The sequence below is a fragment of the Peromyscus leucopus genome, chromosome 1 (genome assembly GCF_004664715.2).
Source record: "Peromyscus leucopus breed LL Stock chromosome 1, UCI_PerLeu_2.1, whole genome shotgun sequence".
Lineage (NCBI taxonomy): Eukaryota > Metazoa > Chordata > Mammalia > Rodentia > Cricetidae > Peromyscus > Peromyscus leucopus.
This window is the reverse complement of record NC_051063.1, coordinates 56,752,545-56,767,728: the sequence shown is the minus strand read 5'-3', so window position 1 is coordinate 56,767,728 and position 15,184 is coordinate 56,752,545. Positions and strand designations below refer to the sequence as shown.

At 53.0% G+C, this 15,184-nt stretch overlaps 2 protein-coding genes across 4 annotated transcripts; one reads left to right on the top strand and one right to left on the bottom strand.

Annotated features, from left to right (window-relative positions):
• Positions 1–9,546: 9,546 nt before the first annotated feature.
• Positions 9,547–11,752, bottom strand: Drap1 (DR1 associated protein 1). 2 transcript variants are annotated; one of them, XM_028892813.2, is made up of 7 exons: positions 11,458–11,752; positions 11,143–11,215; positions 10,963–11,056; positions 10,565–10,684; positions 10,353–10,467; positions 10,074–10,162; positions 9,547–9,784 (listed from the first exon to the last, which is right to left on the bottom strand). In XM_028892813.2, the coding sequence occupies exons 1-7, from the start codon at positions 11,497–11,499 to the stop codon at positions 9,679–9,681; spliced, it is 639 nt and encodes a 212-aa protein (XP_028748646.1). In that variant the 5' UTR covers positions 11,500–11,752; the 3' UTR covers positions 9,547–9,678. The 2 variants fall into 2 exon arrangements, with proteins under 2 accessions (XP_028748646.1, XP_028748647.1); XM_028892814.2 differs by having other exon boundaries at positions 10,353–10,446.
• A 151-nt stretch (positions 11,753–11,903) lies between these two features.
• On the top strand, positions 11,904–14,066 carry C1H11orf68 (chromosome 1 C11orf68 homolog). Of its 2 annotated transcripts, none has more exons than XM_028892855.2 (2): positions 11,904–12,054; positions 12,714–14,066. In XM_028892855.2, the coding sequence occupies exons 1-2, from the start codon at positions 11,933–11,935 to the stop codon at positions 13,468–13,470; spliced, it is 879 nt and encodes a 292-aa protein (XP_028748688.1). In that variant the 5' UTR covers positions 11,904–11,932; the 3' UTR covers positions 13,471–14,066. The 2 variants fall into 2 exon arrangements, with proteins under 2 accessions (XP_028748688.1, XP_028748689.1); XM_028892856.2 differs by having other exon boundaries at positions 11,913–12,054; positions 12,700–14,066.
• The last annotated feature ends 1,118 nt before the right edge of the window (positions 14,067–15,184 follow it).

Here is a 15,184-nt window from a genome sequence, read left to right as displayed (position 1 = left end):
GGGCTCCAGTGGCCAGGAGAGCAGCAACTATGTCATCCTAAATCAAATTCCGTGAGGCAAAACCCAAAACAAAGTGAGTCAAGTCAGATCTGACTGTGTCAAAACCAGGCACTCTCTTTTAAATCGCTCTTTCATTTATTCTGTTATTATTATTATTATTATTATTATTATTATTATTATTATTATTGTATTGCATGATGGGGGTGGCTACTGCCAAAGCATGTGTGTGGAGGTCACAAAACAGCTTTGTGGACTCAGTTCTCTCTTGACACCTTTATATGGGTTCTGGGGATCCAACTCAGATCAGCAGAATTTCCTCAGAAAGCACTTTATCCTTTGAACCATCTCCCTAGCCCTTATTTTGTGTTTTAGGTGGTTCCCTCTATCATCTTACCCTCCAGCCCAGGCTTTAGTGACTTCAGGTGACCACAAGACTGACTGCTAAGGGAAGTTACATGGGAGGGTCCAGGGAAGACACTTGCCAGGGAGACAATTAGACCCTTGAATGAGAGGTGCAGAGAGAGAAGAGAAGAGGACAGAAGTCAGGATGCTTAGGGGTCAGGAGAGGTCAGGGAGACGTGGCCATGGAGATCAACAGGTTGAAGTGGCCACCACGAACGAAGATTGTGGCTGGGTAAGGTGCCCAACATTTTAATCCCAGCATCTGGGGACACATGTGGGCAGATCTCCTTTGTGAGTTCAAGGCCAGCCTGGTCTATATAGGAAGTTCTAGAACACTTAAGGTTATGTAGAGAGACCCTATCTCAAAAACAAACAAACAAACAAACAAAAAATAAGAGCAACTAAAAAGAGCAAAGACTGCTGGGTAAGTAAGGGCTCCCTCCAAAGGAGGGCAGTGACTGACAAGAAACACTGAGAGGTCAAGGCAAAGCCAAGGATTAAAAGGGAACTTGGCAACCTTACTTGTCCCCTAGGTCCATTCTCTAAGAAGTCATGCAGAAGGCCCGTTACAGATGTTAGCAAGGCAGAGGGGGATGTGACAGGGGCTGACTCGATGGCTCAGTTGGTAAGGGTGCTTGCTGCTAAGCCTGATGGCCTGATTTTGATCCCCACATGGAAGACAAAGGACCCACAGGGTAGAGGAGGACAGATACATGTTGTCTTCTGATTTCCAAGTGCACCATGACACGTATTCCTTCCTGCCTGCCTTTGTGTGGCCCAGGGCTGTTGTAGGACATTATTCCTAGGGAGATTTGAAGAAATGTCTTCTCACCCCAGGTAGAGAATCAACAACAGGCCAAAGTACAGATACCAATATGGGCCAGGGGCTACGTTCCGGAGCGGAAATGAGTCAAAACCAGCTGAACTAACAAAGCCTACCCCAGCATGGGAGGCCACTCATGAAAGCCAGAAACCTGGAGCTCACTGCACAGCCTGCCAGCAGCTCCACAGCTTAGAAACTGCTCCTTTTCAAGTAACTCAGGTGCTTTCAGACAAGGTTTCACTATGCAGCCCTGTCTGGTCTGAAACTTGTTATATAGACCAAGCTGGCCTCGAACTCATAGATCCACGTGCCTCTGCCTATGGAGTGCTGGTTAAAGGCATGTACCACCAGAGCAGGCAAAAGTGTAATTCTTAACCAGAAGGAAAAGCATCTGTCCCTGAAACAAGCCCAGAGAGTAGCAATCTCCACAAAACAGTTCTGCTAAGTCATTGTCAAAATCTCAGCTGGCGCCAGGCAGTGGTGGCGCACGTCTTTAATCCCAGCACTTGGGAGGCAGAGCCAGGTGGATCTCTGTGAGTTCAAGGCCAGCCTGGGCTACCAAGTGAGTTCTAGGAAAGGCGCAAAGCTACACAGAGTCTTGATAAACTGACCTTAAAATTCATATGGAAACTCAAAGGACCCAGGATAGCCAAACAATCTTGTAACAAACACAAAAGCATATCAGATGACATACTTTACATTTTCCCATCTGAAAGTCCTGGTAATAGCTTCAGTTATCAGTCCAACAGTGGTGGCTCACGCCTTTAATCCCAGCACTCAGGAGCTGGGCAGGAGCATCAGAAGTTCAACATCATCCTTGGCTACATAGTGAGTTTGAAGCTAACCTGAGCTATGTGAGACACTGTCTCAAAAAAATTGGGGGTGTGCAGTGGGGGTGGGTGGGGTGGTGGACTGGAGAGTTGGCTAGGTGGATAGAATCACTGCCCTTGCAAAGGACCTGGGTTTGGTGCCAGCACATGGAGGCTCACCGCCTTCTGTAACTCAAGTTCCAGTGGATCCAGTGTCCTCTTCTGACCTCCAAAGCACACACCTATTGCATAGACATGCAGGAAAAACACTCATACACATAAAAAATACAATTAAGTAGTTAATTAAATATAGAATTACCATGTTTCTTAGTTACTGTTCTCTTACAGTGAAGAGACACCATGACCAAGGCATAAAAGAAAGCATTTCACTGGGGACTTGCTCACAGTTTCAGAGGGTTTGTCCCTGGCCATCATGGCAGGGAGCGTGGCAGGAGGCAGGCAGGGCTGGTGTTGGAGCAGGATCTGAGAGCTTACATCCTGATCATCGAGCAGAGAGAGTTCGAGACCAGGCCTGGCATGGGATCCCTTGTGACACACCTCCTCCAACAAGGCCATACCTCCTAATTGTTCCTAAACAGTCCACCAGCTGGTAACTAAGTCATTCCCATTCCAACTACCACACCATGTTAGCTACCAATTCCACGTCAGCATGTATAGATACCGAAAGATCAGAAGCGGAGACTCTACCAGTGCGATGTTCAGAGTGGTACAATAGCCAAAAGGCAGGCAGAGGTCGGCAGAGGCAGGCAGAGGTCGGCAGATGTCTGTGGAGGCCAACTCGGTCAACACTGCAAGTTCCAAGCCAGACAGTGTTGCATACTGAGACCTGTTTTAATTAAAGTGTGGTGCCGGGCGGTGGTGGCGAACGCCTTTAATCCTAGCACTCGGGAGGCAGAGCCAGGCGGATCTCTGTGAGTTTGAGGCCAGCCTGGGCTACCAAGTGAGCTCCAGGAAAGGCGCAAAACTACGCAGAAAAACCCTGTCTCGAAAAACAAAAAAAAAAAAAAAAAAAAAAAAAAAAAAAGAAAAGAAAGAAAAGTGTGGTATGAATAGAAGACAAGTCTAAGAAACCAGGAAGGAAGACAAATCCAACACTAGATCCAAGGTAGATACTGGGTAAGGGAGACCCTGTGGCTGGAAGCAGGGACCACTGCTTTACCCCCAGGAACTGGCACTTGAGCCCTTCATCAACAGCCTCCTTGGGTCCCCAGCAGAAAAGGTGGAGCTGAGAGGTCTCTTTCTCACTCCAATCCTGGTGTCTCTTCTTGCCCAGTACTTGACACCAGGCATGTTGCTAATTTGTTTAGCTCTGCTCATTAGCCCTGTCCTGCCCACCTTTCAGACAAGCAGGGCTTCGTCCTGATTCAGCTCTAGGCACAGGAGCTGGACAGGTGCACCAAGGAGGCACTCAGCAATAGAACAAGTGATTGAAAAGGATAGATAATGCAGAGGACTCGTCTGTATAGGAGGGTAGGTCAGTGTGACTCATTCTAAAAGGCCACAGGATAAGGCTGGGCATGGCGCACACCTTTAATCCCAGCACTCAGGAGGCAGAGGCAGGTGGATCTCTGAGTCGAAGGCCAGCCTGGTCTACAGAGTTAGTTCCAGGATAGCCAGGGCTATGTAGAGATACCCTGTCTCAAAAAACCAAACCAAACCAAACCAGGCTAAATCAGTTTAACTCATTCTAAACAATAGACTGGGGAGACAGCTCAGTGGATAAGAGTCCTGGCTGCTCTTTCAGAGGACAGAGGACAGAGGAACCAGGTTTGATCCCCATCACCCACACAGCAGTTCACCAAGCTAGCAAGTGGTGCACAGACTCACACAGGCAAAACACACACATTAATTTTAAAACAACAATGAGGTCTTGCAGGGGTTGTGGGGTACTTGAGATATCGGTGTTTGCTGTGTGCCAGGTTCCATGACTGGAGCTTCAGGTGTCAAACTGCATCCATCCCTAAAGGAGAGGCTCTTACTATCCCGCTTTACATAGAGAAATACTCCTGCTGGCCCCAGACTTCCCTTCACCCATTTCTCACAGCAGCCCATCTGTCCTACTTTCTTTAATTTTTTTAAAAAAAATTGCTTTTTATGTCTATAGGTGTTGCCTGCACGTATGTCTGTGTATCACATGTATGCCTGGTACCTGAAGAAGCCGGAAGAGGGCATTGGATCCCCTGGAAGTGGATGGCTGTGAACTGACATGTGGGTGCTGGGAATCAAACCCGAGTTCTCTAGGAAAAGATCCAATGCTCTTAGCTGGATGCTGAGCCATCTCTCCAGTCCTTGTCTGACTTTGTTCTTGCAACTCTCTGCCTAGTGCTTGTTTTATTTGTTTGTTGAGGCAGGGTCTCACTATGCACAGCCCTGGTTATCCTGGAACTCACTATGTAGACCAGAATTCACAGAGATCAGGTGCGTGCCACCATGCCCAGTGATTATTCAGTTTTTAAAAAATGACATTTGAGGGACTGGAGTGGTGGCTCAGCAGTTAGCAGCACTGGCGGCTCTTCCAGAGGACCTGGGTTAGAGTCCCAGTGTCCACATAAGAACTCACAACCATCCCATCTACTGACTCCACTTCCAGCAGACCCAGCGCCCTCTTCTGACCTCTGTGAGCATTGCATGCACACGGTGCCAAGTCAAACATGTAGGCAAAACACTCCTACAAATTCATTTTTTAATTAAATAACATTTGAGTAGGACATGGAGGCACATACCTTTAACCCCAGTACTTGGAAGGCAGAGGCAGGCAGACCTCTGTGTGTGTGTGTGTTCAAGGCTAGCCTGGACTACAGAGAGAGTTCCAGGTTAACCAGGGGGTGGGATTTTTTTTTTTTTTTTTTTTTTATGTATGTGCTCTGGCTAGGAGCCAGGTACAATTTAGTTTAAAAATATATATAAACATTTGCACATACATGAATACCCCCACACAATAGGAAAAGCTTCTTTGAGAATATAAAGATAGCTCACCTTACAACAGGAGGGGGAAGCCACAGGGGCCAACACACTCAACTATAAGGAGACGCTGAGGAAATCCAGACCTACTGTCACCAAGGATCCTGCACCAAGGAGCAGTGAGACCAACCCTTAGGAGAGTGCCAGAACCATGGTCCCTTTCCTCCACGGGACACATACCCCTAGCCCAGAAGAGTGCACACTCGGCCACTTCTGTGTGCCGCAGCTCTGTTTCCTGCTCCAGGAAGGACATGGCTCTGGTTCTGGGACAGTGCCCGCTCTATTCCACACACGCTGGTCCACCGCATGAGTATGTGGGCAACCCCCATCTGCAACTCCGCCAAAGGGAAAACTCGGTGCTCACTCACTTCCGTGAGCTGGGGACAGTGGGGACACTTTCCCTGGAGGATGGCTCTGAAGGGCACACAGCCAACAGTGGATTTGGAGGGAGGAGAAGGGAACCATCATCCAGGCTTGGAAGAGATGTTCAAGGACGGTCACTCAGACTCCCAATATTCCTTCCTCTGCCCCGTCCCTGGCCTCGGAGGCCATGTCAAGCAGTACCCTAGGTAGACGTGCTACAAGTGTCCCACCACCAAGACTTCCCCTCTCTACCAAGTGTCCCACCACCAAGACTTCCCCTCTCTACAAGGCTGGGCCAGCAGGGACTGCCAGTTGCCTAGGGATACCCGTCAGCCGAGAGGGGACCAAGTCAAACTCTGGGCTGTGGCTAAGGAAGTGGAAGCTGGAAGAGGAAAGGGGAACCGAGCTATACCACATACGGACTCCTTCCCTCCCAGCCTTCCCCACAGAGCGGTCTGCTCACTCCCTACTTGCCAGGGTTTCTACTCAAATCTTACCTTATTCAAGTTGCCCCCATGCTGGTGCAGAATGCTAGGTCACCCTCTTCCTGCCCTGGGCACCCCCACTCCTATGTCCCTACAATACAAGTCACCATCTGACATGCTATTCCTGGACGTTGTCATCTGCCTCTCCTTTTCAAGCTCCAAGAACATTTTGTTTGCAGAATCACCACCATTTAGAACACTCACTGCGGCACAGATAGATTCTTAGGTTCTTTTTTTTTTTTTCTTTCTTTTTTTAGAAATTTCTTTGTTGTTTTGTATTTTTGAGACAGGGCCTGTGTGTTTCTGGCTGACCTGGAACTCACTATGTAAGACAGGATTGCCTCAAAATCAGAAATCTGCCGGCCTCTGCCTCCAGAATGCTAGGATTACAGGTGTGCACCACCACACTGGACACAGATTTATGGGCCAGGATGCACATATACCTATGTACCCACAGAGGCCAGATAAGGGCAAACTCTGTATTTGGGTATTTGGTGCTCTGTTGTATTGTTCCCCCATGTACAGGGATAACTGGTGTAGTACACACATCTAACACAGATAACAACGAGTCCCACACCACCGGTGAAAAACCAAGGCAGAGAAGCTGCAGAGCTTGTCCAAGACTAGTGAGTGCAGGTGTGAGCCCAGGACCTGGCTCTAGAGGCTCCAGTTCTGGACCTTAAGGTGCTGACAGTCCCAGAACAAAGGGGCGGAACTGGCAGGCACCGTCTCGCAGGGACCGGTGTTTCCCTAGGTCTTTTTCCTAGCAGCAGCAAGGGTTTTCCCCAGCACCCTGGTTTCTCTGTCTTCCCATCATTCTATGAATCCTGAGCTCAGAACTGATCTTTTTGTTCTTGGGAGACAGAACTGCACTATGCTGCCCAGGCCAGCCTCAAACTTGAGATCCTCCTGCCTCTATTGAGATTATAGGTGCCACCACACTTGGCCCCAGAACCCATTTATTTAACTTTTTTAAAAATAATTTATTTTTATTTTATTTGCATTGATGTTTTGGCTGCACATGTCTGTCTGAGGGTGTCAGATCCCCTGGAACTGCAGTTACAGACAGTTGTAAGCCACTATGTGGGTGCTGGGAATTGAACTCAGGTCCTCTGGAAGAGCAATCAGTGTTAACTGCTGAGCCATCTCTCCAGCCCCCTAACATTTTTATTTTATGTGTACGTTTGCCTGCATGTATGTATGAACATGTGTGTGTATTGCAAGAGGCCACTGGGTCTCCTGGAACTGAAGTTACAGATGGTTGTGAGCTGCCAGGTGGGTTCTGGGAACTGAACCTGGGTCATCTACAAGAGCATCAGTGTTCTTAACTGCTGAACCATCTCTCCAGCCCAGAATCCACTACTTGGATGGATTCTACTCCACAGCTCTTAGAGTCTCTTGCGCTAGGCATGGCCTTTGCTATGGTGCCCCATGTGTTTGCCTTTCCTGGGTTTGTCCCCGTCTGCAACTAAAAAACAATGTTCCTATGAACCACACCCTACCCATGCTACACAGCCCCCATGCCACCCAGGTTCCTTCAGGTATTGGAGGTATGGCTCATGTGACTAGGAAATACAGGCATACCAGGCACCTGATGGGACTGACTGAGGTGATCCAATGTCCTCAGGCTCCAGTGGCTGCACCATTCTCATTCTCAACCCCGGGAGTGGGCAAAGTTCCCAGCAGCTCCCAGTTCCCCTTCTATCAGCCTCACCAGCTCAGGTGTGCCGAGAGCAGTCACCATAGCCAGAATATGGCACCGACTGACCAGGCTGCACCATGCCTGTTCATGCCCATTCAATTCCAGAAGTGGGGTCAGGTGCCCACACCTCAGGCTGGGCTGGAGGAGTCACAGCACTATATCCAAAGTGGGAGTGGAGGAAAGGAGGACAGCACCCTTGAAGGTCTGTCCCAGCACCCAGCCATTTTCCCTAAACCCCATCCTGGCCTGTCTTCCCTCACACGGCACAGGTGACTTTGCATCCTGCTTTTCAAAGTCTTTTTTGCAGTGCCAGAGATCTCACTCAAGGTTTTGTGAGCGTTAGGCAAGGGCCTCTCATCCCACTCCACACCTTTGCCATCTTTTTGTTTTGTTTTGTTTTGTTTTTTGGTTTTTGGAGACAGGGTTTCTCTGTGTAGCTTTGCGCCTTTCCTGGAACTCACTTTGTAGACCAGGCTGGCCTCGAACTCACAGAGATCCGCCTGCCTCTGCCTCCCGAGTGCTGGGACTAAAGGTGTGCGCCACCACCGCCTGGCACCTTTTGCCATCTTAAAAAGCAGGGGGCTGGAGACATGGCTCAGCATTCCTTTTCAAATGACCAGGGTTCAGACTCCCAGGACCCACAAGGTGGCTGGCAACCATCTGAAACTAGTTCCAGGGGATTCAGTGCCCTCTTCTGGCCTCTGTTCATGCCAGGCACACATGTAGTGCACAATGCAGGCATTATATTTTATGCACCCATACGCATACATTTTACAGAGAAAAAGTAAACATACCCTGCTTTCTTCTAGTCCCTTCTCAGGCCCAGCATGGCCTCAGCGCTCCTCTCCCTCAATAGCTCCAAAGCAGGTGTGCAAAGACTCCCCTCTTGGGGATACTTCCTTGTCCCAAGTGTGACAACTGTCCTCTCCTTCCACCAGACCATTTGTATAGATAGCTCAGGGTGTGGCAGCTCTTGTCTGGTGGCCTTCCCTTGGTCCAAGTTCATACACCTGTCTCTAGACGTCCATGTCAACGTGACCAACCCACATTCTTCAGTGACCTCAAGAGCACCCCAAATTCATCAGAGGCAAACTTGAGATCTTCAAACCAAATCTTGTCTTTTTCTCTCATACCCCTCAGCTAGGAAAGGGTCCCACCCTTGCCAAAGAGCCAAAGCAAACACTAAGAGGTGCTTACCAATACCCTCCCTCAGCCCTCTGCAGTCTGTCTGCAAGCCTAAGGTCAAACAGGCCTGGGCCTCCCCTACTGGAGCCACCATCCTCCTCCTCTCCCACCCCCAGCATGTCCCCCAGACCCCCTGACTCTCTCCACTTGGAAGAAGCCAGCGAGCTTGTTCCGACAGACCTTCAGGAACCCCACATGGCCACCGTCTCCTCCTTGAAGATGCGCTCTGCCTTTGGCACTGAAGCCGCCCAGCCTGCTCAGAAACAGGTGCGCGGACTGCTCGGCTCACAGCTGCTCACAGCCCTGCGAGCCGTCTTTCCTCCCTGTCCTTCACTGCGCTGACTGGAGCGCTCCAGAGTTTTCAAGGCCCAGTCTCAGTACTGATCCCATCTGTCCCTTCTCAGCAGCCCAGAGAAGGGCAGAAGGCTGCCCAAGGTCCCACAGCACATGGGGTTAACCTGCAGCACTTCCAGCACGTGGTAGCTCCATTCCTAGACCATCTTCCTCTCCTCAGTGCTCCGGACAGTACCCCAGACTCCCCTTTCCACCCAGTCACTGGCTGGTCCACTGCCCTTCCCCGCCTCCATGTGGGGAGGTAAGTAGGTGGGCAGTGGGGACACATGTCTTTAATCCCACCACTTGGGAGGCAGAGGCAAGTGGATAGCCTGGTCTACAGAGTGAGTTCAGGGACAGCCAGGACTGTTACACACAGAAACCTTGTCTCGAAGAAAACATAAATAAATAAAGAATGCAGCCATAAATCCCAGGACACAGACTGAAAAGAAACCAAAATCCTCTTTCTTTTTCTTTCTTTCTTTCTTTTTTTTTTTTTTAATAAATTTAAGAACAATTCCATCTTTGTTTTCTCCCCAGAGCAGCTAATACTAACTAAAGGGGTACATGGCCTGGGGTAAGGGGCAGTGGGCGCTAGGAGTCATAGTCTTCTTCATCCTCTGCCTCGGGTGCTGAGGGGCCAGGGGGCGCAGGGGGCAAGGGCAGAGGAGAGGTGAAGGGCATGAAGGGGGGTGGAGGGCTGCAGGACAGAAAACGGAGAAAATCAGCGCATGGTACTGTGCCCTGCCCACCCACAGGCCCTCCTGCCCTCCTCCAGAGGCAGACGTGGTACAAGGCCCCCTAGCAGAGAAGGGCCCCAGAGTACTGTCCAGGTTCTCTCGCCAACTAGGACAGTCTCTTGTGGTCAAGGTCCCCTCCCACTCCCTAAGTCAGTCACCACCAACCACCACCACCACCAAGCAGCTAGGGAAGTCAAACTGGCTCTGAGGAGTTTGGCATGCCCCATCTGGTGCCCCTGGGCTGCATACCTCTGAAAGTGGGTAGGGGGGTGGCTGGCTTGGGGTGGAGGCTGTGGTACCTCTTCTTCCCCGTCAGTGTCTGTGTCCTCAGACTCATCCTAGAGCACACCAAGGGTCAGGGTTAAAGGGGGAAGGCCTGGGCCCAGCACTGGGAAGCCCAGACCCCTGGGGGAGCAGAGACAGGCCTGTCAGAATTTACACATGGAGACAGAGGTACAAGAGATCGTAGATAAGGGTAAGCGCGGGCCTCCAGGCAGCGCGGCCCATCAGGGCGCTGGCCTCACTCACCTCCTGTTCTGAGTCTGTCCCAGACAGCTTCTTGTCTTTGCCTTTGCTTCCGGTGCCTCCATTCTTCCTTCCACTGCTGCCCGGCTTCCGGCCCCTTCGGGAAGGTACAGTCCATCTGCCCAGAGGACTCCCTCCTCCTGTTCACCCCCCAGCCACCCCCAACCCTGTGGCCTTGGCCTTTCCCACAGAGATACCTGGTCCTTGCTACCCACCTTCGAGGACCCTTGTCCCCATCCATGTGGTTATCCTCCCCATCCCCCTGCATGTCAGGCACGGATGCCACCAAGTCTTTCAAGAAGTCAAATTGCTGCTCCAGCTCAATGCACTGCTTCCTGGAAGAAGCGGGAGAGGAAGGCGTTCAAAGGGAACACTTACGGAAGGACAGAACACAGCTTTTGTGTGTCATGATTCTGGGAGATGAGAAACACCCCTCCCCACTTCCACCCGGCCTCGAGGGCTTGGCTGTAGTTATTCCCTCCACCTGGAACACCTAATCCCTCCTACCTCGGCCCAAACCCACCCAACTGGCTCGAACTCCCTCAGACTCCCACCACTGCCCCGTCAGGACGCGGCCTCATCAGACGCCCGCCCCAGCTCTGCAGCCACTCACAGGTGGGACGTGGTCATGGTTTTGGCATTTCGAGACTGGGTCACCTGGCAAGCCTTCTTCAACAGAGACTCCAGGAAGAGCTCAAGCGCCCGGGCTGAGGGGCGTCAAGGAGAATCGGAAGGGGGAGTGCCGAAGTCCCGCCCCACGCCCCTCAGCCCCGCCAGGCCCCCAGAAGGATACAGATGATGACAGGCACAGCGGCCGCCACCTTCCCAATCTCCTCGTCCGTCTGCATGATCTTCTTGATCCGCGCCTGCCGAAGGAAGGAGGCAGAGCTCGGACGCCGGGGCCCGCGTCCCTGCAGGCGGGCTGGGGGCAGCCAGGGGGTCTCCCGAGAGAAGGGGGCGGGAGGCGCCGAGCCACTAGGGCATGGAAGGGGGCGGGGCGTCAGGCCGCGGACACCTAAAGGCACCCGCCCCCCCCACACCGGCAGGACCTGGGCCCGAGCCTCCCGGGAGCCCGACCCGCTGAGGCCCAGCTCGGCCACGTGCTCACCGGCGGAAACCGCGCGTTGTACTTCTTCTTCTTGCTTGGCATCTCGGGGCCTCTGCCGCCGCGCCGGGCCCAGCGCCGCCGCCGCCCGCAGCCTCCCGGCTCCGGGCCCTGTTCGCCGCCGGCCCGCCGCGGTTCCCCCGGGTCCTGCTGCCGCCTGCTCCGCCCCCGCCGCTACCCGCAGGGTCCTAGCGCCGCCCGCCGACGAGCAGCTCCCCTAACCCCGAGGCTCGGCTTTGGGAGCCTCTGGGGCGCTGCGCGTCCTTCTCAGGGATCGGCCCGCCACTCCCACCCGCCCCCAAACTTGAAGTACGAACGTTAGCCCCGCCCCCTGCAGGCCGGCCCCGCCCAGGAATCTCGCGCCGGCCCCGCCCCTTCCCCTGCAGCCCCCGCCCCCAAACCGGCTGGTTCCGCCTCTGGCCCCGCCCCGTGATTGCGTTTGTCTATAAAGTTGTTGTTGAGGTGGCGGGACCCTAAGATGGCGGCGGCGGCGGCGGCCGTGGCCGGGGCGGGACGCGGCGGGGGTGGCGGCGCGGACCCCGGGCAGGAACGGAGCCGGGCCCGAAGTTGGGTTGGCGTGGAACGGAGCGAAGGCCGAAGGTGACTGCGGGGCGGCGAGAGGGGCAGCCCCGGGGCCGGGGCAGCCCTTAGGCTGTGGGCACTAATGGCGGCGGGTGTGGTAGGACGGGGGCCTGGCCTGCTGCAGGCTCTGTCCGGATGAGGTTCGAGTCTGGACGCCGCCCGTTGACTCCGGACGGGCCTCTGCCCGCTTTAGGCCTCAGTGTCTCGGTCTTTAAGTGTGCCCCAAATAGAGGATCGGGGAGGCCTAGCCGCCCCCAGCCGCCCCGTAGGGGCGGCAAGCGTGCGTTTCGCCTACACTCCCTTAAAAGGCAGTGCCGTGCTACCTGCGGGTCTCCAGTCAGGAGGTGTGGCGGAGTCCTGTGCCAGTTCACGCTTCAGCTGTTCCGTTTACTACAGGCGTGACCTTGGGCAAGTCCCTTTTCTCAGAGTTTCAATTTCCTTGTTTGTAAGCAGTGAAAGTAATACTAACAATAGCGATTTGACCTCAGGCATTTTATTCTAAAGACAGATCTAGACAGGATCAGTTGTTATCCCATTGTAAAGATGAGGCAACTGAGGCACAGACGTTAAGTCTTGCCCACGGCCACACAGTTTACCGCGGTGCCTGGCACGCTCTAGGACCCAGCACTTGATATTTACTTTCTCAAACCTCCTCTGACTCAGTTCCCTCACGACAGGATGGAACCAAATGAGGAGCTGGAAGAGGAGGACTCTCCAGGTGGCCGTGAGGATGGCTTCACTGCTGAGCACCTGGCTGCAGAGGCCATGGCAGCCGACATGGACCCCTGGCTGGTATTTGACGCCCGAACTACACCTGCCTCAGAGCTGGATGCCTGGTTGGCCAAGTACCCACCATCTCAAGTTACTCGCTATGGGGACCCAGGTTCACCCAACTCTGAACCTGTGGGTTGGATTGCAGCCTATGGGCAGGGTTACACCCCCAACTCAGGGGATGTTCAAGGGCTGCAGGCAGCCTGGGAGGCGCTGCAGACCAGTGGGCGGCCCATCACACCGGGTACCCTGCGCCAGCTGGCCATCACCCACCATGTGCTCTCTGGCAAGTGGCTGATTCACCTGGCACCTGGCTTTAAGCTGGACCATGCCTGGGCTGGCATTGCCAGGGCTGTAGTTGAAGGCCGTCTTCAGGTGGCCAAGGTGAGCCCACGGGCCAAGGAGGGTGGGCGCCAGGTCATCTGTGTTTACACGGACGACTTCACGGACCGCTTGGGTGTGCTGGAGGCAGACTCTGCCATCCGTGCTGCCGGCATTAAGTGCTTGCTCACTTACAAACCTGATGTCTACACCTACCTGGGCATCTACCGAGCCAACCGCTGGCACCTTTGCCCCACTCTCTATGAGAGCCGTTTCCAGCTTGGAGGCAATGCCCGTGGCTCTCGAGTGCTGGACCGTGCCAACAATGTAGAACTGACCTAGAGGGGCCACGTGGGAGAGACCACCTTTTGCGCCCCTGCCGGGGATGGATCCTTCTTTCTTTTTCTTCTTTGTCCCGAGAAGGCCAAGCTCCCTAGCTCTGAGGACTAATTGACTTGGGAACTGCCTGTACTCAGTCCCTTTGAACTTCTCTCTCTGCTGGGTTGACTCCAGCCCCCACGGGCTGGGGGCTTCGGCTCCCTGAGGGCCGGGCCCTCAGCTGCCCTCTTTGATGCTGCTCCCTGCCACTGCCCAGGACCACAGCTTGGGTGCAGATACTCAAGAAAGCCTGCCCTGGCCACCTCTGTCCCTACTATACTCACCCTGCATCTCCCTTTCCTCTCCTCCCTCCTAAGGGAGAACACTTAGTGCTTCCAGTCCCTGCCCTTGGAGCCATCCTAGCCCGGGTGGCAGGGACCTACAAGGACTGAGCATGCTGTTGGGGCCTAGATACTCGGGCCAAGAGAGGATGCAGGGTCATGGACGTAGGGCCTGCTCCTCCCTGCAAACTCATAGCCTGCATCACCAACATCCCTTCCCTGACTACCTTGACATGTGCCTGCTCCTGGCATTTCAATAAAACCCAGCTTGGGTCTGTGTCTTGAGTGTTTTTAAAAAATATTGTCCTGGAGCTGGGCAGTGGTGCACACCTTTAATCCCAGCACTAGGGAGGCAGAGCCAGGCAGATCTCTGAATTCAAGGCCAGCCTGGTCTACAAAGTGAGTTCCAGGACAGGCACCAAATCTACACAGAGAAACCCTGTCTCCAAAACAAAACCAAAAAAAAAAAGTGTCCTGATGGTTACCTGCTTTGGCTCCTGAGGAAAGGCAGGGCCAGAAGAGGCAGCTCTGATGCCAGGCCTTCTTTTTCCTCCTCCTCCCTCAGCAATGAAGATGGTGCCTTTCACTTCTGAGAACCTCTGCACACATGGATCAGAATCAGTGTCTTAGGTCTTTCCAGGAAGGCCTAAGGGGCTACTTTTTGACCTCAAGATGTATTTGTTTTTAGACTTAAATTTTATTGAGACAGGGTGTTACTATGTAGCCCTTGGTCTTCTGGAACTCACTGTGTAAACCAGGCTGGCCTTGAACTCACAGAGATCCACCTGCTTATACCTCCCAAAGTGCTAGGTTTAAAGGCCTGTACCACCACCCTCAGTTTTTAGGTTTTTAAAAAACACGCCTTTAATCCTAGCACTTGGGAAGCATAGGCAGGTGGATCTCTGAGTTCCTGGAGGGGGAGAAGGGGAGGTTAAAGATCATGGGGACTTGGCTCAGTACTTAAGAGTACTGATTACTCTTCCAGAGGATGGTGGGTTTAATTCCCAGCATTCACAGGTGGCTGGTAATAGCCTCTAACTGCAGTTCCAGGGGCTAAGATGCCCTCTTCTGGCCTCTGCAGGTACTGCACACATGGTGCGAGACATACAGGAAAAAACACCCATAGGCAGAAAAACGAATTTACAAAATATTAAAACTAATAAAATAGCCAGGCGGTGGTGGCGCACGCCTTTAATCCCAGCACTCAGGAGGCAGAGGCAGGCAGATTTCTGTGAGTTCGAGGCCAGCCTGGTCTACGGAGCGAGATCCAGGAAAGGCGCAAAGCTACACAGAGAAACCCTGTCTACAAAAACAACAGAAAAAGGATAAAACTAATAAAAATATAAAATTACCTTTTAGGACGGTTCAGAGGCTAGTTTGTCTCATGTACACATTTG